Source organism: Podarcis filfolensis, assembly GCF_964270895.1.
Source record: "Podarcis filfolensis genome assembly, chromosome: 11".
Taxonomy (NCBI): domain Eukaryota; kingdom Metazoa; phylum Chordata; class Lepidosauria; order Squamata; family Lacertidae; genus Podarcis; species Podarcis filfolensis.
This window is the reverse complement of record NC_139613.1, coordinates 37,855,810-37,879,925: the sequence shown is the minus strand read 5'-3', so window position 1 is coordinate 37,879,925 and position 24,116 is coordinate 37,855,810. Positions and strand designations below refer to the sequence as shown.

Sequence of the window (24,116 nt, the reverse complement as noted above, 5' to 3'; positions counted from 1 at the left end):
TAAACTCGCTTAGAATCAGGCTGTAAAAGTCAAGTTCAGGGATGAGTGGACCATAGGGTAGCTCGATGCAGACGAAGCAAGGACTCCTGCCCTTTTAATAGTTGTATAGGAGAGGGAATTTCAAGCAAGTGTAGATTGCGTGAGAATCTACATGGGTTAAAATCCCTTCTTCTATGCAGCTGTTATATATAGCCCTATGGACCATCGAAGTAGCACTTGAGTTACTTTTTGGACAACTTCCTTACAAATCTGGAAAGACATTCTTGTTCTGTGTATGCTCTGCCTACTTGCCACAAACAGCAAAACATGCTTTCTTGTGTTAAGAGTGTTGTGTTATGCTGACTGCTGATAATATGGATGATGCATCTAGATGAATTGTCTTACTAGATTTGCCTTGGGTTTAAAGCTAAGCCTGGCTTGCCCTCTTGTAGGATAAGAGAAGCTTGCTTTTAAACTAGGGTAAGGCTTTGCTGTGGTGAATAAAATAAGAAGAAGAAGAAGAAGAGAAGAAGAGTTTGGATTTGATATCTCGCTTTATCACTACCCGAAGGAGTCTCAAAGTGGCTAACATTCTCCTTTCCCTTCCTCACCTCTGTGAGGTGAGTGGGGCTGAGAGACGTCAGAGAAGTGTGACTAGCCCAAAGTCACCCAGCAGTTGCATGTGGAGGAGCGGAGACACGAACCCGGTTCCCCAGATTATGAGTCTACTGCTCTTAACCACTACACCACACTGGCTCTCTAAGCAATACATAAAGAGAGATTCTGCTTAAAAACATTGGTGGGGTCATAAAAATTATGCTCAGTAGCTCAAGTAAGAGAGGCATGATCCATCTAACATTAAGCACACTGAAGTCCCAGTGGGATTTAAAAGCAATCAGATATTGCTGAGATCCCAAGGACAGTGTCACAGTTTTGCTGGTTGAAAGAATGTCTTTTAAATGACAAAGTGAAAGTAAACATGAACCAAATGCATCAAGAGCATCTCCTTGAGTGGGGATTTGGAGAAATGTCTTAATGATAAACAGTTGGGACCTGGAGTGCCCACAACAGATTTAAGGTTGCTTTAATGTACTTTAAATCTGTTGGTGGGCACTCCAAGTAAATTGTGAGCTCCTGGGTCTGCTGTATTTCAATGAAGCATTAGCACTTTTAGGGACAAAAACGTTGTGAAAAGCCAACCTCTGCTCCCCATGCCATTCACTTCCTGAAAGTTCTAATGGGCTACACTTAGTCCAGCACAAGCAAGAATCCTTTCCATTGCAATATAATGCATTTTCTTTCTTTCTTTCTTCTCTCTCTCTCTCTCTCTCTCTCTCTCTCTCTCTCTCTCTCTCTCTCTCTCTCAGTGTATATTGCAATGCGGCAGAGGATAAAGAGGGAAAATCAGTGATGGTTGTTTTGCGAGGGCTTTTTGGAATATATTGCGCATTGAATTAGAAGACAGAAAAACATCTTGTAATGAATCTCGATGTTGCTCTTTCCCTCTGGATTCATATAAGTAGTGTTCAGTGAAGATCATATAATTATTCTTCACGGCATGACACTTTAAAGACCATGGTTTTTAATTTGAAAACCTTCCCCATCCCACAAAAATAATTGTGTCTGAAGTGAGGAGTAAAGCGCGTTTGGTTTTTCAGTAGGTGGCACTCTTAGCTGTAAATCAACACTGCGTATCGGATGAGATGCAAATCCAGTATATATTAATGTATGATCATTGATCCTATAATTTCTTCACATAGTCAGGTTCCTGGATGCTTTTGAGCAAACTAAAGCCTCTATGCATACCAATGTATTGGGAAAGATTTCTACCTGTAGCGCACAGAATTCCACTGACTTTTAAAGTGACTTGCGATCTGCTGATGAGAGGCTGCTTGCGGATGTTCAGACCCGGGTTTGGTGTTCTCCTTCATTTGCCAGCACAGGAGCTGCTGGGCTAGTGGAAAGGCAATAAAAGTGGTTGAGCAGTATGAACTCCAGTGCCATAGCTGAACTAGCAGAAGCTGGTTGTGCAACAGGAAGTATTAGGGCTAAAGCAATCTGTTGATCAACCAGCCACATGAACTGTGATGGCTTCCTTCACTTTCTTTTGCAGAAGTCATTCCACAAGCACAGCTGGTATACTGCTAAAGGACATTAACTCGAATCCCAGTGTGGTGTAGTGGTTAAAAGCAGTGGACTCGTAATCTGGTGAACCGGGTTCGCGTCCCCACTCCTCCACATGCAGCTGCTGGGTGACCTTGGGCTAGACACACTTCTCTGAAGTCTCTCAGCCTCACTCACCTCACAGAGTGTTTGTTGTGGGCGAGGAAGGGAAAGGAGATTGTTAGCTGCTTTGAGACTCCTTAGGGTAGTGATAAAATGAGATATCAAATCCAAACTCCTCCTCTTCTTCCCTCCCTAAGTTTTTATTTATTTATTTATTTATTTATTTATTTATTTAGTGAATGTTTGGAGAAGGCACCACAGTTCATGTTCCAGGTTGAATAACCAGTGTCTCTAGTTAAAAGGATCAGGTTGCAGGTAACAGGGAAGACTCTCTTGGGAGCTGCTGGCAGTCACAGTGAACAATACTAGACTAGATGGACCATGTAGTTAGACCTGGCATGTGCCTCCTTAGAAGTGGCTGGACTTTCTCAATTGGCAAAGAAATATTCCGCGTACGTAATTGATAAGAAAGAGGTCTTTTTGGTAGGAAGAGCTTTCTATAGGTAGGAAGGTCAGTCTTACCTGTTCTTGCTCATTCTACTAGTTTTAAACATTCTGAATTTAAGAACTGCTCAGGTTAGAATGCAGAGAAGAGAGAGAGAGAGAGAGAGAGAGAGAGAGAGAGAGAGAGAGAGAGAGAGCTGTGTTGCCTAATGCATGAGACTCTTGCCTCCTGTGGTTAATAAAGGAAAATAAGAAAATAAGAAGTTTGTACGTTGTTAGGAAGCAAGCCAAACAGGACTCCTACTCATACAGCCCAGCCCAATGATTTCATACAGAATAATTTCAGAAAGTGAGGCCATGTTAGTCTCTTGTGGCAAAAGACATCCTGTTAGCATGCTGTAGGCTTCTGCTGCAATACTATGCTGGCTTGGGAGTAAGTTCTACTATTGTCAGTTTGGCTGGTGAGGGCATGAATATAGAGTGGAGACTTAGCTAGTTTATTGTGACGTGAATTTCCAAGGGAAGATAACAGCCAGATTTCAAAAACAGTTCAGCATCAAGGTGGGAACTGGGAAGTTGCTGTTTGTGTTGTCAAAATGTAAGTTCAAGTTTGGGGCCATTGATTTAGAAATAGATAACAAGATTGCAGAATAGCTGTATGAATTCTTTGCTTCTGTTTTCACTGTGGAAGTTGTGTCAGTTTCTCAATCAACTTCACATATGGAGTGTCTTAGTTCACACATAACACTAGCTACATGTTGTTTCTCGGGTGATAAAACAAATCATGGCTTGTTTTCCCCTCAGAATTTTATTGTTTCCCAGCTGCCGTTGTCTCATGTCATTATAATTTGGCAAGCACCTATGATGTGATGGTGAAATAAACCATGGTTTGGGAAGAGTGCTGGGTTTACACGTAACACTAAGCCATAGATAAAACAAATCAAAGTTTGTCAGCCAGCAACATACTGGCTTCAGAACACATTTTGTTGGCAGGAAACAGACAATGGAGTCATGCTGCTGGGCAAGATTCACAATAAAATGCAAGCAGAACTGAATTTCTCTCCCATCCCTTAATGATGGTATTGTTGCTAGAATAGTGGTTGGGGGCTCTTTGTTTTTGTGGCAGATGAATGGGCTGGAGTATCCTTTTCCTTTGCTTCTGCATTCTCAAGAAAATTTACTGTCGGAGCCAAGGATTCTTCCTGCCAGTGAGAAGGAAAGCAAGTCTCTTGTAGCTGCTCCTTCTCTGGCTGATGGATGAAACCATGTTGGTTTCTCCTGTTCCATTCCATGATATTCTTCCTAGGAATTCAATCGTCCAGTGGTCTTTGGTCCCCTTGGCCAATGTCTGAAGTCAGAGTGTGCTTCCTTTCTGCTCTGCAATCCCAGAGAAACGTTGGCTTCATTCAGACTTCACATCATTGTGCTTTTCCTGATATTTCCTCACTTTGTGTGTTATGTAATCTTTCACACAATGTAGAAGCTACCTACAGAAATCTATCATAATCTTTGGAATTTTCAAAATGTTACAAAATAAAATAAAGACAAAAAAAATACAGATTTAAACAAAAGAAAAAGAAAAAAAGAGAAAAAAATACAACAATACATCACAAACAATTAAAAGCATTTAAAAAACAAATTCATTATTTCCAAATCCTCAACTGTCATTACCTTCTTTCTTAGACCTCCTCCTCCTCCCTTTCTTTGTATCCTAGTTGTTAATTATCCCAGCAAATCCTTTCCATATTTCATAATATTCTGTCATTACATTACCCTAAACTGTTTTAGTCTTATCTTTCTATAATAAGATAAATCTTAAAGCTTAAAACTTAAATCTTGTCCTTACCAGCTTCTCATAACCATAACATTCTTTCATAATTCTTTAAACATTTTTGCTAAAGCCAAGTAATTTCATTCCAACATTTTTCTAATGTTCATCAATTTTATAAAACAGTTCTAATGCTAGAAAAAAGAAATACAAACAAGTCCAATCTTCATCCAACGTCCCTTGCTCCTGGTTCTGGGTTTTGTCAGTCCTTATTATCGCGTCAATCTAGCTCATTAACCTGGCAACCTTATATCCGAGGCCCTCAGGTCTCTTCCATGTCCCTTCCGCAGCTCTTCTTCATATTTGTAGCTGTATTTTCCCTTGTCTCCTGCTCGTGATAGCTCCAGCTTGACAATATTTTTAGCCCTTCTCGACAGATCAGCCCCTTTTCCATATTCAACACTAAATTCCATATGGTATTCCACAGCATGTTTCAAAAACCCTCCAAGATTAGGAGCCCCCACAATCCCAAACATCTCATGGCCCATTGCCATATTTGAAAAGTCCAGGCATCTCAGCATAGGGGGGTCAATCCAGCCCCCCATTTCCAAGCCAAACCAAACTTTTTCTTTCCAGATGTGGCTTTTTCCAAGTTCATTTGTCAAGTCCGAAAACTCATATTCCTGTTGGGCCTGTTCTGTCAAGACACACTCCTGATTTAATTCCTGAGTGGGCTCCACATATTTTCCCACTGCCTGTTCAAAGTTTCCCACTGCCTGTTCCAGATTTCTAGCCGAGGTCGCCATCCAATTCACCTTTTCGTGTAATTGTTCCAGTAGGGCATTTGTTTTATAAAAGACACACAACAAGGTTTCTGAATACATTGTCCTGCAAGGTCAAATGTCTGTTCCCACGATTGTAATCTATAACAGCTGCCGACTCCCTGGAGTTGGTTATAGTTTCACAGTCTCCCTCTAGGGGGAAAACTTCTATTTGTTCTTGCAACAGAGTTTCCCCTTTTAAGATACTTTGTCAATATTTATTCCTTTCAAATGCGAAAAGGAACAGTGGAATCACTATGTTTCTCTTCTTTTCACTATCTGTCAAAAACACTTATTTCTGGTCGGTGAACTTCAAACATCGGTCCTGACACCCCCGCTCCAGTATCAGGACGGAGGAAAGTTACTTTACTTTAAACTCACTTTAAACAGTCTAAAAATGATCCTCCCCCTTCTCCTGCTGTCAAAGGGGGGTTCCACAATTATAAATGATGGAATCCAGTCCTTTAGAGACGATTTTCTTAGCTCTAGTTTATGCTGTCTTTGCCTTATTCTGTTTACAAAAGAACGGAAGGCTGACTTCCTGTTTAAACCTTCCCGTTCCGTACCAAATTAAAATAGGTATTTTAAGATCCAATTCTTTTCTGCTTGCTAGTCCTTATTTGATGTCCAATTGTTCAAAATCTAAGTACTCACGGCTGCTTGTTTTAAAGTCCAAATTGTCCCAGGAAATAGGCAGCGCTCTCCGGCAACGGCTATGCGGCTTCGCTCCACGGAAATAGCCATTGACTCTCAGCACCACGCCACTTCCCCCTCTTCACTTCGGAGCCCGTTAGTGGGTTCCTTAGCGAGTTGGGGGGGCGCTAAAGGTGCCCGCCGAGTCCCATGTTCACAGGCTTCATCCGCCTGTGATTTTTGAAAGAGTCCCCGCTTCGCCGTAGCGGAGAAGACCCGTTTCCCGCGGAGCTATTCCCTCCAGTTCAGAGGGAGTCTGCCATTGCCGGTGGCGCCACCCCGGAAGTCGCAGAAATCTATCATAATCTAGAAGAACAGCCTTGTTCTTCTACCGCAGCAGGTAAACAGCCAACTTTCCTATAGCACTTGAAGAAAAAACCAAAAAAGCAGTTTATTGTAGCAATAGCTTTTTGTGGGCAAAAAACTATATTATTTTTTTTAGGATGCAGTGATGCTAGAGCGCTTGAGGGGCAACACCCTAGCAGGAAACTTATGTCTCATGGGAAGGTGGGGGCAAATGTTTTGAGGGTTGTTTCAGCTAAATAGAAAACAGTTTGTTTCTTTAAAGGAAGAGAGAGGATTTTTGGTAAATTCTGTCTCTGTAGGACAAGGAGCATAGGAAGCTGCCTTATTCTGAGTTCAGTACTGGCCACACTGACTGGTGGTGCCCTTTCAAAGTTTCACACAGGGTACATTCCCAGCCTTACCTGATGATTCTGGGGATTGAGTCTGGCAGAAGCTCTACCACTAACCTACAGCCCTTTGCCTGAGTAAATTTCACAATGAGTAGGGCTGGGCGATATCAGCTTTTCTGCATCGCAGTGTAACACCAGCCAAACATCACAATATAGTGATACATTACAATGTTGAAAAGCGGACGGAGGAACAAGCTGCATCATCCCTGGCCCCACGGGGTGAAACTGCCTCAGCTCCCCTCATGGGGCCAATGCAACTTGTTCTTCTCTCTGGGTGCTGGCGCTAGAAGGACTCAGGCGCAGGCAAGCCCTACCTGTGATATACTGCGGAGTGAAGGTGGCATTGCACTCTAGCCCTCAAACTAGTCCTGGGCAATGTATCAATACGTTGCCCAGGCCCAACAATGAGTACAGAAGGATTTATTCATTGACTATATCCACCACAAACATATTTATTCATTGTGTTTATATACTGACTTTCTGCCAAGGCACCCAAGGTGGCTTGCACATTTTTAAAGTCCTAAGATAACATGCAAACTTGGGAGGGGCCGGGGAAAGAAATAAACAGTTTGGCCAGAGCACAGCTTGATGTTGTCTGTGCCTGCCTCCCTGACATGCTTCTTATTCATCACAGGGCAGGTGGTTACCATTGGCCTTCAACATATAAATAGGTCTGGTATCAACAGTTAGCGTTCCAGACCTGGTACTCTGGTTGGGACTACAGTGGTACCTCGGGTTACAGATGCTTCAGGTCGCAGGCTCTGGTAACCCAGAAATAGTACCTCAGGTTAAGAACTTTGCTTCAGGATGAGAACAGAAATCGTGCTCCAGCGGTGCAGAGACAGTGGGAGGCCCCATTAGCTAAAGTGGTGCTTCAGGTTAAGAACAGTTTCAGCTTAAGAACGGACCTCCAGAACAAATTAAGTTCTTAACCTGAGGTACCACTGTAGTGATGATGTTGACACCTGCCCTGTTCTTCCCATGTTCTCTCCTCAATACCTTGAAATGACACCAGGTAAGGTGCCCCAGGGCATTGTGAGAAATTGAAAGGGTGGCTCTCAGTTACCCTTGGAGTAGGAAGTGATCCAGTGGGTGCTTGGTGCAGAGCCATGATCCTACATGGATATAAATAAAACACCACTGCTGTTTGTGATGTAGATAGGGCAGGAAAAAAAGGTTTCTGGATGGCTAGTGCCAAGCAAATTTTTAACGCTCTCTTTTTGTATTGTGTTTTCAGAGACGGTGAGCTAAGTTTAAGTAGATCAATGGTCAATAGCTCTGATAAAATAAACCAAAAGAGTGGCTCTTCATTGTTCCAGCATTCCGTAGAAAGATGGAAAATCAATTCTTCCTTGGTATTGGAAATAAGGTGAGTACCTTAAATAACGCACAAAACTCATTTATACATTGTGGTAGCTTGCAACTGGGTATATGCGAGTGAGGACTGGCAAATCTGTCTTTCTTTACAGCTGTTGGTCTTTACCAATGTGGAAGACAAAAGTTTGGGGATTCCAGTGTAAAAGGTGTCTCTTTAATTTTGAACATTCCTTCAGTCAAAACTGAATCCTTTATTAAACTAAATTCTCCATGCAGAATAGGGTCTGTATAGTGGCATCCAGTAAGTTTGACAGGATTGGTCGCAGCATTTCAATGTGCTGTATAATAAAGCACAAAAAAGATATTAATGGCATACAGCTAATTAATATGTGCAGAGTTGCATTAAAAGAAATCTGCAGGAGGCCTCTAGTTTGATAGCTCTTGGAAGGCTTTACCTGTGAATGATCCCACTGTTTCATCACTGTAAAAGCAAATGGCCAACAGTGATTCTGACAACTTGTATTTCAGTACACTTGACTGACTGATCTTTTCTTTTATGATCTTACTAATATCATTGTACACACTTGGTTAAGAAAAAAGTATCAGCAAATCACTTCTGTTAAAATAAAGTGTAGTTGCTTGCTTTTGAAGAGTTTGTGTCTCTGAGTCATATCTTTCGTTTTCCGTTGCATCAGTCTAAAACCACAATGGCAGAATGGGGCTGGGGAGGGGGGATTCCATTTTCTTCTGTGAGAAGGAAAAGGGACATCTTTTAAAGTGAGAAGTGTTGGGGCTCACATCTGGCTGCAAGTCTCTCCCTGGATACATCCACACATCGGTTTATTCCTTTCTCCTAATTTAATTTCCATGCTATATGTGAGCTTTCGCATGGAAACCATTTCTGGAAATCTAATGAAATATAGTGGGAGTTTTGTTCTCATTTCCATGTTAATTTCTTCCAGAAAACAATTCCCTTGCAACCCCATTCTTTGCAGGAATAAAGTGACAAAATTTGGGGTGGTATATTAGCATATGGTTCTTTCCTGCTTAAAGCAGTATCATAGCACTTTAAATGTATGGTGTGAAGGTGACCTTGGTTACTCCTACAGTAAACACAATCAGTTCTTAGTAGTGCAGATTATACCCTGGACAGGACTCAGGCCACCAGGCATTGTGCAGCCTGATGTTTTACTATGATCTTTCTCATTGCTGGTTATTTTAAGGACTGTTTTCTGCTGTGCTGGGAGCCTTCAAACCCTTTGCTCTGGGAAGGCTAGTGTGTGTATCTTTTAAAGGTGGTTCAGGGTCAGATTTCAAGCGTGTTTTGGTCATATCTTCATCTGGGATTGATAGTTCATGCAATACTAAAGACTAAGACTGTTGTTTTATTATGCTTTTGTATTTGCTGGAAGCCATCTAGAGTGGCTGGGGAACGCAGCCAGTTGAGGGGGTACAAATATAGGAAGAAGAAGAAGAAGAAGAAGAAGAAGAAGAAGAAGAAGAAGAAGAAGAAGAAGAAAGTTCAGTTTTCTGTATGTGGATCTTTGCGTAGGCAAGACTGGACCATCCCCACCCAAGAGGGAAGTACTGGCTGACTTGGAGAAACCTCAAAGTTTGCAAAAGTCCAAAAATACTTTACTCCCCTTACATTTCCTTATAGCACCCAGCAAACAGATGAATAAGCAGAACTGAGCATGCTTATTGGTCATGGAATGTGGGGGCAGCAGGGTGAGGAAAAACAGGGTGGGATGGATTGTCCTACAAGAGGACATAGCTGTGTGTATGGAACTCCAAACTGGATCACTGCACACAGGAACCTTTTGTTTGTGGGTCCCACTTATCCTTTCAGTTTCAAAGCCAGTTTGAGTCAGTCATAGGATGGCTGTATCCCAGGAGGAGTTGCCCATTTAAAGATAGTAGGGGCCTGGCAATTCAAAGGACACAAGCCATGATTGCTGTCAGCAGACGTCTTTTTAATTCCTGCCATTATGGATTCATTTACCTCCTTTCTGCCTTCTTCGTTCTCCTTCACACAAGAAGCAGTTTGCAAAAGTCAAAGTTCTGGAAAAGAAACCAGGCTGGGCTGAAAATGAAAATCCGTTATAGCAATCTGTTCATTTGGCATAATTTAACTTAATTGTAGAATTGAGTTTCGATCATTGCTGGGTATTGATAAGTGTGAAATATCTTGACTAAAGCTGCATGTCAGGCGTTCTCCTTTGTAGACATTGTGAACCGATGGCGTATCAGTAACCAGGCAGTCCAGATCAGTAGTGGCAGAAGAAACATTGCCTCACGTTGTTGCACGGCACCTATCACAGCGTCTTGGACCTGACAAGTGACAGCTCACCTGGATGTTACAGCATAGTCACTACTCCTGCCACACTTAACAGTGATGGTGTGAGCACATCACGGTAAACCAAACTTAATGGTTTACTATGCATGGCCTGATTGTGCCCGCTCCATTCCTCGCTGCTAGCACTGGTTTAGCATTTTGTCTGAACGAGGGGTTGTGATCAACATGGTAGATGAGCCAAAATCAACTCCCAGCTTTTCATTATGGTTTGTTGGGAGCAAAACATGCCCCATAGTTCGAAAGTAATGTTAAGCCATGCACTGTGCTTTGTTTCCTCAGTGTGATGTTGGGGAGGAACAAGAGTCCAAATTCATTACCATTAAGTATGTGTTACTGTGATGTGTGAACTGCATGGCTCTGCAGCACTGTGTGATGGCTTGGCATATGTGCAGACAGTCTCTTGGTTGAGACTACGGCCTGATACACTTTCCCCTAATGGGTGCTATTACAATGGGTGCTGATTTCCATTGATTGGGGTTATAGGATTAAGCCACTATGATTCTCTGTCATGTGTTGGGCTGGAGTGAAGTTTTGCCTTCCATCTATAAAAGGGTTTTCATCCAGTGGAGGGATCTTACTGGCTGGGAATGGGTGACTTTTGTTGATCTTTACCCCCCTGTCCCCATTAAAGGTTTCATGGAGATGAGGGAATCAGAAGCATTAGCTATCACTGGGACTAAAGTCTTCATACAACCCGCATGTATATTGTAAGTAGTTCTGTGCAGTGACCTCATGCAGACAAAAAATAAAATAAATAAAAAATAAAGCATTAAGACCAGCTAACTGCCCAGGCTGCAAAGGTTGGGTTCAAGTAAAAAAACAAAACAAGAAAACTATTCACACATTTATTATTTGGGACCTATTCTGTTCAGAGGAAGTGATTTCAATTGTTAGAAAAATGATCAATGAAGTGAAGGCTTTGTTTACAAAGGTGCCTCATAGGATAAATAAAATAATATGCAGTTAGTTATAATAGTGGCCATTTGTCTTTTGGTAATCAATAACTCCTAGGAGATTCTAAACATAAATCTTCCATTTTCAATCCTCACAATAAATTAACTGCAACTCCAAAATACGGGAGCTTTCCTAAATGCATCCTTCGTAAAGCAGTTGTTGGGCCGTTTGTCTTCTTGGCAGTGTTATAGGGGTACGTACTAAACTTCTGATCTGCATAGCATACACTTTTAAAAAAGGAAATAATATGTTAAAACAAAAAACCGATCAAGTTAAATGGTGCATTTTTCATTTAATGAAAAGCATTACCTTAAATTGTTAAAAGTCACAAATTTCTTTCATTTGGATGCTGAAGACAGGACAGTTGGAATGCATTACCCCTTAATGATTTTCTTAATGTAGCCTCTTCATATAAACAGTCAAACTGAAATTGTAAGATCAAGAGCAACAACAGTTGTACTTTCTGCACAACTTCCTTTTTCATTATAGTATGCAGGAGCTTTATCTCTCTGTGTTTCAGAACATAATGTTATCCCCCATTCATGTTTGCATAGCAATGTGCAATTAGAAACAAAGGTAATTTAGGCTACAATGTTGTGCACACTTTTTCTTGAACTTAATGGGGCTTGCTTCTGAGTAGTTACGCATCAGATTGCATTGTTAAGACCTCTGCAGTTTTGAGAAACTTACGTTTAATTGAGTACTTAGCTGTTTTACCCAAGACTGGCTGCACACAAGACTGGCTGCACACAAGCTGCAGCATTTCAGTAGAGAATGAAGGTCTTGTGTATGCATGTTTGTTGTATCTGAAGTTGAACAACAGCCTGGTTGTTCTTGTTGAAATACTTTTAGAGGCTTTAGAACCAGCTTGGAGCTTTCCCCCCAGGCAGAAACTTAGTGAGTTTCTTTTGACTTCTGGCTACAGAAGCTACTTTTTAAAAAAAGCAGGTAGAGGCAAGACAGACAACTTCTAAAATATCTGCATACAGTCCATTTAGAAACTTTGTCAGCCCAGTTAAGCTTTCTTTAGACGATAGGCGAAAACATTCCTCTTCAGCCAGGTCTTTGGCTGACTAATAGTCTACAGCCTTTTAAACGCGTCTGTGGGAAGGGGTGGTTATTGTTTTGCTGTTTTGCTTTACTTATTTTCTTGTTTTTATCCTGTATTTTACTCTGTGAATAGTCCTCAGTAGACCCGCTGCATGTTGTTCCCTTTTACAGTGCAGGCATTTGCAGAGAGGGGGCTTTTGCATGTCTCTGCGTAGCTGAATCCATAAAGGCTTCCATGGGATCTGGGACCATAAGTGAGTGAGTGCAGATGCATGTGCAATTCCTCCTTTTCCCACAGTTTTTTACATTGCATTTGCAAATGTCAGGGGAAGGCACTACAGTCGTACCTTGGAAGTTGAAAGGAATCCGTTCCGGAAGTCCGCTCAACTTCCAAAACATTCGGAAACCAAAGGGCAGCTTCTGATTGGCTGCAGGAAGCTCCTGCAGCCAATCAGAAGCAGTGAAAACCCCGTCGGATGTTCAGCTTCCAAAAATAGTTTGCAAACCATAACAGTCACTTCAGGGTTTGCAGCGTTTGGGAACCAAAGCGTTCAAGAACTAAGCTGTTTGAAAACTAAGGTACAAATGTACTTAGCAGTGTGGGGATACTCAGCACCTTCTGGTCACACCAGTATAACTCCTATATGGGTGTCAAGGCCCAAATCCTAACCAGACAAGGGAAGTCAGCATTAAACTTTACATCCCATGAGAAGTCTGGGTTGCAAGTCTATCAAGATGTAAGGCTGCCTGCACTGTGGGTCCGGCTGATTAGCTGCAATGACTTGGTACTTCTGTTCCACGTTTCAAATGCATGACCTTGGAAATCTTTAAAGCATCCCCATAAGACAGGGCAGCATGCTTATCACCATCACCATCTTGCAGACAGTAGGTTGAAGGAACTGTGCCTTGCCCCAAACCACAAGCAATCTTGAATCTGAGGTGAACTGTGGGGATTTCCTAGCTCCCACTCATATCCACCATGCTGCAGCAGCTCTCAAGATTAAAAGATCAAAAAGTCATTGCCTTCTGTGAGCCTTTTGAGAAGCTGTGCTGTGTGCTTCAGCTTGCAGAGCAAAAAGGCCTGTGCTCTGTTCATAACTTGATCTAGAGATAAGGTTTTCTCTGAAACTTATCTTCGATGCTGCACAGGTGTTCTGCTATATCAATAGGCCTCATTTCCTCCTTCAAAAAGCCACAGATCTAAGGCTTCTGTGTAACTATGAATCAGGGGGGTGTTCAACAGTGTTTCAGTGTCAGAAGAAGCACGGGAGCTCCCTTAGAGTTGGGGAGAAGCCACGGATTGGTGTTAAAACTTGTGTGTTGTGATCCTGGGTTCAGTCCTAGTCACCTCCAGATAGGGTTGTGAGATTGGTGGTCTTTACTTAGTTTAAAGCAGCTTCCTATGATCTTCTTCTTTAAGAAAATATGGGTTATTTTGTTAGATGAGATCAATGGTCCATCTTACTGATAGGACTGATATCTGATTTTCAACACCGTGATGCATCACCAGCTAAGCATCGGGATATACCAATACATATATCACAATGTCTGAAATAAGGATGGAGCTATGTAGAGGCATTAGGGACGTGGGTAGCGCTGTGGGTTAAACCACAGAGCCTAGGACTTGCCGATCAGAAGGTCGGCGGTTCGAATCCCCGCAACGGGGTGAGCTCCCGTTGCTCGGTCCCTGCTCCTGCCAACCTAGCAGTTCAAAAGCACGTCAAAGTGCAAGTAGATAAATAGGTTACTCTCTGGTGGGAAGGTAAACTGCATTTCTGTGCGCTGCTCTGGTTTGCCAGAAGCGGCTTAGTCATGCTGGCCACATGACCCAGAAGCTGTACGCCAGCTCCCTTGGCCAATAAAGCGAGATGAGCGCTGCAACCCCAGAGTCGTCCACGACTGGACCTAATGGTCATGAGTCCCTTTACCTTTACCTTTACCTTTATGTAGAGGCATTGGTGATTTTTGCCAGTGCCTGCTCTTGTGATTTGCTGCCCCTTGCACGAAGCAGGGGAGAATTCAGCCAGCAGAGTTAACAGGAGCTGCAGAAATTGAAAGAAGCATTGACTGGCTTCATGGTTTTTTGCATCGCATGCACATACACACACACACCATGATTCACGATATAATGCCAGGTCAAAAATTATGAAACCAATGTCACGATATGGACTTCAAACTGCTTTGGGACAATGTATCAATATATCGCCCAGCCCTTCCAACTGACAAGGCAGACTGTTGGCCCATCATTCCCACAAGGATTGCTTAGGGGAATACTGTGCTTGGCCTGACTCAGTTTAGAGCAACTTAGTTTAGTATGCCTGACCCTTTATAGCGGGGAAAGGGAACCTGTGGTCCTTCAGATGTTGCTGGACTCCAACTCTCATGCTGACTGGGGCTGATAGAAGTTGGAGTTGAACAGTATCTGGAGAGCCATAGGCTCCCCAGATTTGCTTTATAAGGAAGCTTATAAGTCAGGAGTTGGCAATCCTACACAGTTCTCTTGCTATCTCATGTATTGTCCTATTTCAGGTCTTTAGTGCAGTTAGATCAGCTCATTTCCTTCTTAATGTGTTTTCTCCAATATTTGCTGGTCTTGGCATATTAGGCCTGAGCAACTTTTAAACCCATCTGTGTACAAGATTAAAAATATGATAAAAAATATAGTCTTTAGGTTTCAGAAAAGCAAAAATCAGGGAAAGGGAACCTTTGCCTTGACTTATCATTTATCTGATGCTCTAGGCACTTTGCATTTTAATATATCCCATTCTGCTTCATTACTATGTTGTCACACAAGCTCAGTCGTCAGATATTCTCTTCTCCGGCACGGCTTCAAATCTACACCAAAATCCTAAAGAATGTGTTTTTCCTCTTCTATTTTACTGAAATGTAAGTTCCAAAAATCATGTCTCAGTTCCCTTAGGCTTAAGAAGTAAGTGTAGCATTCTCATTGTTCTAAAACCAAGTATCAGAAATCTCTTTGTGACTTGGAGCTTTGACTATGGCTTGTATGATATTACGATGCCATTTCCCTCTTTCCCAGAATGAACAAACACACTTAGGAAGTTTGTAGAGCCACTGGAATAGTTAGGAGAGTTGTTAGGAGACACCAATTGCCCTGACAGATCCACAGTTCCCAGAGTGGTTTAACAGTCAACCCCTCTTCCCAGGGAACTGTGGAAAGTGTAACTTTCTGAGGGGAATGGGGGTCTCCTAGCAACTCTCAGCACTCTTAACAAGCAACAGCTCCTAGGATTCTTGGGGGGATCTGTTTCAAGTGGCATCACGGTGTGAATGTGGCCTGACTCTTCATGACAGCAAAGGAACTGTTACTATGGGAGGTGAACACTGCTGTCATGTTTCTAAAGACATTCACCAACCTATCTGCCTCTCTCAGCTTCTCATATTCAGCTACCCTGACTTCAAGGGAACAAACTTGTTGTCTGAGAACCAGGAGCTCTTTATTAGGGTTGCCATACATCTGGGTTCCCCCCAGACATGTCCTGGTTTGGGGGGGCCAGCATGCCTACCTGGGCAGATTTTTATTTTTTAAATGAAATGTCCGGGCTCTTTGGGAGTGGGGGCAGACACATGCCACCAAAGGGTGGGAGAGGGCAGGCACTCTTCAGAGTCAGCCACTCTCCACCGCCTTTCTGCACGGTGGCTGTACCCCAGAAGCAGAAGCGCTGCAGCAGGATCTGGAGCTCCACCACTGCCACCACTCCTTTCCAGTGCCCACTCCTGGCTGCGCTGTTTGCCAGGGCCCTGCTTGCGTGAGGCTACAGTTTGCTGGTGCCAGGGGTGACTCTGGGCTGCTGAGTGGCTCCGCTGTGGAGCTGCCTCTCCCTTTCAAGCCTCCTAGTGGTCACTGGCAAGGTCGTATCCAGGATCCGGCCCAGGAAGGGAGGCTCATTGCTTTGCGGCTTCTCTGGTCCTGCATGAGCCTTCCACAGCAGCAGTGGCCCCCAACGGCTGCTCAAGTTTGGAAGGGGATGCGGCGGCGGTGGGGACAACCTTAAAGGTAGAGGATAAGCCACTGCTGAAGTTAGTTGTGAAGCTGTCTGCTAAGTAGGATGTTAATTACTAAGGTGGCAAGGGAGAAGAAAGGAATAACTGTGCTAAGACATAGAAGTTCCTTAAGTATCTCTACTTGATGGGACATTTATCAGGTGGGCAGGATATGTACTGTGTTTGAAGAGATAATGTGTGTGATAGACAGTCTCCTGGGGCACTCTGTCTGTTTCCTAAAAAGTGACTCACCAGCCCCTTCTCACAAAAAGCTCAGGCTGGTCTTTAATTTATAGATGTATGGAATATCAAAAGGTATTCAAAAAGGCATTTCTCTTTCAGATACCCTAGTTGCTCTAAGCAGTGGCATACTGTGGGTTGCCACTTTCCGGGACCGCACAGAAATGGGGGAGGGAGGGAAACGGATGGAGCACACCCGCGCATTCAACTGCCTAATGGTGTCTGCGTCACCCAGGAGATCTCAGCTGCAGAGATACGAAGAGCCATTCCATTGTCTGGAGGGGTCACTTCCTGGTTCACATGGAGAAACCGTTTCTCAACGGAGCCCAGCAATGGAAGCACACAGCTGTATTACTGAGGCATCACTGGCTACGCCTGACAATTTTGCACCGGGGGTAACCTCCCCTGTGCCCCCACCAATGCTGCACCACTGTTGTGGATAGTTTTTGTGTATTGTAGCAGAAGAAATTGTGCAGTTAGCTCAGGGCAGAAGGGAAGAGTCTTTCTCATCTTCCCACAGCGGCTGAATATTTAATACAATGGCTGTGCCATCTCCTGTCTTCAACCCCAAATCCACAGAAATGTCACGGGTCACCTCAGTGGTACTCAAGGACCTCTGGTGGTCCAGCGCCCACAGTTTGGGAACTCCTGGTTTAGGCCTCAGTGCTAATGTGCAGGATTAGCTTAAATGCGACCAGCATGTATCCATGCCTTGTGTTCATAAACAGTGCACTAATCTGCACCTCTGCAACTAATGTGCATATTGAAATTTCGTTATCCCTGGGATTTTCTGTTTCTCTGAATGTTGCAGTATAGTCCTCTGGTGTTTAAATGTATCATAATATGCATTCACAGAAACATTTTGAGAGAGAACTTGAGAGAGCATGAACATTTTTATATGTAATCAAATTGCAGATTGATTAGGAAATGGGTAGAAATGTGGAAGTGGCCAGACCAGAATGAAATTCACCTGTCTCTTTCTTCACACAATTACTTAATAAGATGAGAATTTCATACGAGCCTATAATTTAGAATATTATAACCCTGCTAAAATCAATGACCATGTTGCTGCTGACTTCTATGAGGTTTTTTTATTGTGCCTTATGTGATTAGAAACCATAAACATGCTGGTTTTGAGCCTGGGCTCCACTAGTTACATTTATTTTCTCAACAATATTATTGAACCTGATTCTTGCTCTAGAACTGTTGATTGCTGTTTTGATTTTAAAAATAATAATCAATATTTTTTGTATAAAAAAATCAGTAAAGATGGATCAATGGAAACTGAGCTTTGACATTTTAAAATCAAGTGGTGGCTTTTAAATCATAGGTTTACAAATGCAGTCTCATCACAGTTTAATGAAATCCACAAAGTAACAGTTTTCATGCTTTGTTTTGTTTTTAAGATGTGTCAGGTGTTACTGGAAAAGGGAAAGTGCTGTTGCACATTGAAGGCTAACTTTGAGGAGGCCAGAATTAGTGTGATCAGATGGATGAAGTGTACCTATGAAAGGGTGGTTGAAGTGTACCTATGAAAGGGAGGTTGGAATGCCAAATCATGGATTGGTTTCATTTCATATGAATCAGCAATCAAGGATTCTCATTGCTGCCTCTACCTCCTGATTTCCCTATGGTGATTCCTTCCTGGTTTTAGCAAAACATTTCATTTCTTTCAAATTGGAAATCTTCAATTGTGGCACTCGCCTTGGATATCAGTACCAAGCCATGGTTCGATGTTGCATGTAAACCTTTCTAAAAGTCCATGCAGGATTACGCTGCAATTTTGCTCCAAGCAACAGACTACTTTTTTGGAATACAGTGGTACCTTGGTTTTCGAATGTAATCCATTCTGGAAGACTGTTCGACTTCCAAAATGTTCGAAAACCAAGGCACAATGGGTGGTCTGCAATTTCAGTGGAGAAAATTGGGGGGGGGGGGAGGAACTCAGCAGAAGCTGTTTGACTTCCGAAAAGCATTCAAAAACAGAACCAATTAGTTCCAGGTTTTCGGCGTTCAAAGCTGAAACTTTGGCTTCCAAGATGCTCGGAAACTGAGGTACCACTGTATATTTTGCAGAGGTATCATAAATTTGCATTCTTGTTTTCAATACAGGAAGAACATTCTTCGTTTCTTGGATGCAGAAAGAGATGTCTCAGTAGTCAAAAGCAGCTTCAAGCCAGGAGATGTAATCCATTACGTGCTAGACAGACGCCGCACACTAAATATTTCTCAGGATTTACACAGTCTTCTTCCTGAAGTTTCACCGATGAAGAACCGCCGATTTAAGTCATGTGCTGTTGTAGGAAATTCTGGTATTCTCCTTGATAGTGGCTGTGGAAAAGAGATTGACAACCACGAGTTTGTTATAAGGTGAGCATTCATCTCTCACTTGACAGGTTGTCTTTTACTTCAGCAGTAATGAACACAAATGTTTTAACTTGGAACAATGATTTGGAATTGCTAAATGATAACTTTCACTGTGTGGTGCCCAGAGTTAAATATATTTCACAATAAAAAGAACAGGTCCGTCTTTTATATTGCAAATGAGAATTTGCACTGTTGGAGACTGCAGTGAGATTTGTCATATTGTTTTGTAGGTTCTGGTTTTGCTCTTTATGCAGGCAAAAATCACTATTCCAATAGCAAGCTGGCTCTGCAAAATGAAAATGTTTTCATTTTCTCCTTCCTGCCAATAGTCATAGCAGAAAATCACCACCTTTACTTATTATATATGCACTGTATGGGGTACAATTTATGTGAAATGCATTGAGGATTAGCCAGATAGCTCCCATTAAGGGAATTGGAAGTCACACATCTAAACCCTTGTGTGCTGCACCGAAAATATATTCTGGCTGCATCTGCAAATGTATTCACATATTTTAGTTCAAATAATTAGTTTGTTTGTCCAAAACAAAGTGTTCTACTTTGTCAAAGGTCAGCAAGAAATTGAAAGGAGTTGTGGGCACTGTTTAATAGACTGTCATGTACGAATGTAAAACAAGTTTTAGTTGAAAATACGAGGCATTGGGTGCCATCCAGAACCATTAAAAATCAATCTGAGTCTTGCTGTTGGCTTGAGTGGAATATGGTTTATGCCCACTATGCTTTTAGCAAGTCACAGTTTTCCATGCCTAATAGAACGGACATGATGCTGCCACTTCCATCTGTCAGAATAACATTTTCTCAGCTCTTGTATTGAAATCAGTGGGCCTACGTCTGCAGTCCTAAGCAAGTTCAGTATTGTGAAGGCTCGAGTTCAGTGGGACTTACTTCTGAGTATGTATACCTAAGTCATAGCGGTCAACGTTTCCCTTTTTTTAAGGGAAATTCCCTTATGCCGAATAGGATTCCTCGCAAGAAAAGTGAAAAGTTGACAGCTATGACCTAAGTACTTACTATGTAAGTAAGTAAACACTATTGAAATCAGTGTGAATTGTTGCTGTGCCTCATTTTTGTGAGGTTTGGTTTTTGATGTGAATGAAGATGTCTGTGAAATATAGAATGAAGATGTCTGTGAAAAATTCAAAACTTGCTCTTTGCACATTTATGGCACCGATTTACTGCTATTGTTGCCCTAATATACTGCTGCTTCATCACCCTGTACGTTCTGCCCCAGTTAGTCATCTACATGTGACTTGGCTGGGGCAAGGGGAGAACAGCCAGATTGCCTTGGCCATGGTGACACGTGCCATATTGGATGTCTTGGCCCCTCTGCCCGGAACAGTACCCGTGCTTTCACAAAAGGCTGTATGTTTCATAGGAAGTAAACATTTTCTTGAAATATGCCCCATGCTATTTTAGCTCGGCGTTACTGAAATCATGCATAGGATTTCGCTGTTGAAAGTGCTGATGAATTGAACCTCTGCCCCCTCTCATCACTGATAAGTACATCCAGGACTAAGTGCAGTGAGAGATGGAATGATATCTCAAAATATTACTGCACCTTTCTTTTCTTAATTGAGGAATGCTGTCCTTGTTTAAGGGACTTTAAAAAGATCAAGAATGCACACCCAGAACCCTACAAGACACTCCTTAGTCTACATGCTAAACGTGATGTTTTCTCAATCATTTGTTAAAATCGGTGCACCTGATACCTTTTAAGAGTTTTAGACCTTAAAGCATGTAAGATAAAAAGAAGTTAAAAGGTACTTGCTTTTTCTATGTATACAGTGAAAGAAACATTAAATAACTCCAAGACATGCGCTATTCATCCATATACTCCATCTAGGGTGTTTCACAAGCATATACAGTAGATTTTTTGAGCTTATATTAGAATAGCCCAGGGGTCAGCAAACTTCTTCAGTAGGGGGCCGGTCCACTGTCCCTCAGACCTTGTGGGGGCCGGACTATGTTTTTTTTTGGGGGGGATGAATGAATTCGTATGCCCCACAAATAACACAGAGATGCATTTTAAATAAAAGGACACATTCTACTCATGTAAAAACACGCTGATTCCCGGATCGTCCACAGGCCGGATTGAGAAGACGATTGGGCCAGATCCAATCCCCTGGGCCTTAGTTTGCCTATCCATGGAATAGCATATTTGAGGCCTGGGTCTTTTATTAGTGCCACCACCTGTTCTTCTAACTTAGGTTCTCATATTGCTCTATTTGGACACGGAATGCCCTGTGATTTACTCTTCTTTAATCTGTGACCAATGCAGACCCATTCCTGCTAGCCAGAATCTGGGAATGCTCTTCTTATTTGCATGTGTTCAGAAAGGGGACAGACTCACAGGAGTAATTGCTTGTCTGAAAAGTATAATGCAGGCAGCTGTCTTGGGATTCAATTTTGAAAATAATATCACATTCAATACACTGGATACAAGTCTCTCAATGTGTTAGTCAAGTTAACTGCTATAGTTGGCATGTTGGAATCCAGGGATGTATAAACTTTTAATATCTGCAGAGTAATTCCAATTTATCCAGCAGTGAATTTGCTAAAGCAAGATGAATGCATAGTATAGGATATTCAAGGATGCCGTATGCGAAGTACGGTATTTGAAATCAGCAATGTATGCATTTATTATATTCTATTAAATGAATCTGGATTTCTATTTTTAAAGGGGCTAGACTTGATAGATCTTGCACTTCTGTAAGATAGCACAAAAATACTCCTGTACTGTTCCTAGGGCAATTCTCTGGAAGCAGTCTGTATTACAAAAGATAAGAAAATTTATTGCTAAGTCTCTGTGCATCTGTAAATGGCATGGTTCTACTTCATCCTTTCGCTGCATGCTCTCTTGCAAGAGATTCAGTCAAGAACTGACTAGATAGTTAAGCTGAAATACCTACCATTAAATTGATCAGATAGGTCACAACTGACTTTATTGATGAATTATATGAATAAAATGATAGGAATATTGCACTCCCCCACCAGAAATGGCAATCAAACATTTGTTCAGTTGATTAGAGCATCCTTGCTAGTGTGAGCACAAATCAGCTACTGACTTTCTGTTGTTCTTCTGGCTCCAATGTAAGAATTGAATCAGGCATATGTGAAAAGCCGTAAGGGAGGACAAATAAACCTGTATGTAAGTAGACAGGAATGCAGAATAAGAATGTGAAATAACACAGAGATGAAGTCAGAGATGTAGATTCCGTTTGGATATACTTTTCTTCTCCCTCTCTTTCTCTACTCCATCAAATTTCCTGCCCACTATTATGCAGGCAGAGTTTAATAAACTTGATTCCTTAAGTGGCCTGTGTACCTCAGAAGAGGCCATATTTTTCATTCTTTAGAGTGATGTGTGGTCAGTATTTTTAATAGTTGTGCTAGGTAATGATGCCATTGCATTCTACATGGTGGGAGCAACCTGCTAGTATTATTTGAGATAGTCTTAGTGTCTGCCACATGGCCAAGTATAATGTCTGGATGGGCTTAAGCTTTCTTGACTCAGGAGGAAGGCCCATAAAATAGCAATACTTAGCCAAGACTCGGGAAGTAACAGATCCCTCCTGAATAAAGGAAATTGGTCTTCAGCATATTTGGTTGCAACCAACACTGGTGCTCTGCCTGCGCAACAGATTTTCACTTGTACAGTGGGACTTCCCTTTCCTCTTGATTGCAGACACCACCACACCTCAAACCCTCAATATCTGTTAGGGAGAAGATTAAGGGGGATGCAAGGAGAGGAGGAGAAGGAGGAAAGTTCTGTTGTGTGCTCACGCAGTGTTGAATATAGCCCATTATGTCTGTGTCTAAATATCACTCAAGAACAAGCATGCATGCAAAAAGATGGTAACTTGTTGGTTATGTAATTCCAAGCAAGTAGTTTATCCCTGCTTCACAAAATACTATTGAACTAGTAAAAGGTAAAGGTACCCCTGACCATTAGGTCCAGTCACGGATGACTCTGGGGTTGTGGTGATCATTCTGCTCTATAGGCCAAGGGAGCTGGCATTTGTTTGCAGACAGCTTCTGGGTCATGTGGCCAGCATGACTAAGCTGCTTCTGGCGAACCAGAGCAGCACACGGAAACGTCGTTTACCTTCCCGCCGGAGCGGTACCAATTTATCTACTTGCACTTTGATGTGCTTTCAAATTGCTAGGTGGGCAGGAGCTGGGACCGAGCAACGGGAGCTCACCCTGTCGCGGGGATTCGAACCGCCAACCTTCCGACTGGCAAGCCCTAGGCTCAGTGGTTTAGACCACAGCGCCACCCGTGTCCCTCCACTATTGAACTAGGTCATATTTAATAAGTATGCTTACATTTTTATCACTAAACATACCTAGAATTCAATGTTACACCAAGGAGACGAAGTGGCAGTCCTCTGTACTGATTGTAAGTGGCTGGTCAGAAATGTCATAGCAGCTGCTGCCCATGGTTCTGAAGTTTCATGGCTCTTCAATGGAGGAGAATGTACTATTGGAGGAGAATGGGGTGGCATGGCAGGCAGAATTTGGCCCGCAGGCCTTAAGTTCCCCTCTGCTGTACTAAATCATGCACTATTCTGATTCCCAGTACCTCTGCAATTTCCACAATACCTGTTGCAGATTATACCCCAACATCATACATTTATATTTTGTGGATGTATGTTTTCCATGCAGCAGATCTTTAGCTCTCCAGCTGGTAGTCACATGGGCATATAAGTATTATCTGTATAATCTTTACATAGCAAAGCAGATAGAAAGATAATGTGTATGTAGATTTGAAGAACTGGATTGTAGATTTAAAAAACAACAACCCAGGAATAAAGTGTCTAGGCTACATCTGCTTGTTGAAGCAAAAACTCCAGTCTCTCCTACAGAAAGCATTAGAGTAATTTCAGAAGGTAGTTGTATAGATCAAGGATGACAATCATTATTTTATGCCGTGTTATTTTTGCTATCTGTTATTCACATGGAAAAACTAGCCTTTGAAGCTGTCACACGAAAGGCCATGCAGGTCCCCAAAGACCCTTTTATATCCAAAACTGAAAAAGTCACTGTAAAAAAAAAGAATGAGTGAACGTGTTGTTGGCCCTCCAAAAGAGATGAGATTTTGCAGATCAACAATGAGAGACTGAAATGAGTGACAACTATTTAAAAAATGTTCATTTTCGTTAAAAAAAGAAAACAGTGGTTCA

At 42.2% G+C, this 24,116-nt stretch overlaps 1 protein-coding gene across 1 annotated transcript in view; it reads left to right on the top strand.

Moving 5' to 3' along the window:
- The window catches only part of ST8SIA4 (ST8 alpha-N-acetyl-neuraminide alpha-2,8-sialyltransferase 4), an 87,727-nt gene that overhangs the window by 5,022 nt on the left and 58,589 nt on the right, over positions 1–24,116 (top strand). The window contains exons 2-3 of the mRNA XM_083577092.1: positions 7,864–7,995; positions 18,661–18,918. Of these exons, the coding sequence (XP_083433218.1) occupies positions 7,864–7,995; positions 18,661–18,918 (390 nt within the window). The remainder of the gene's footprint in view (positions 1–7,863; positions 7,996–18,660; positions 18,919–24,116) is intronic.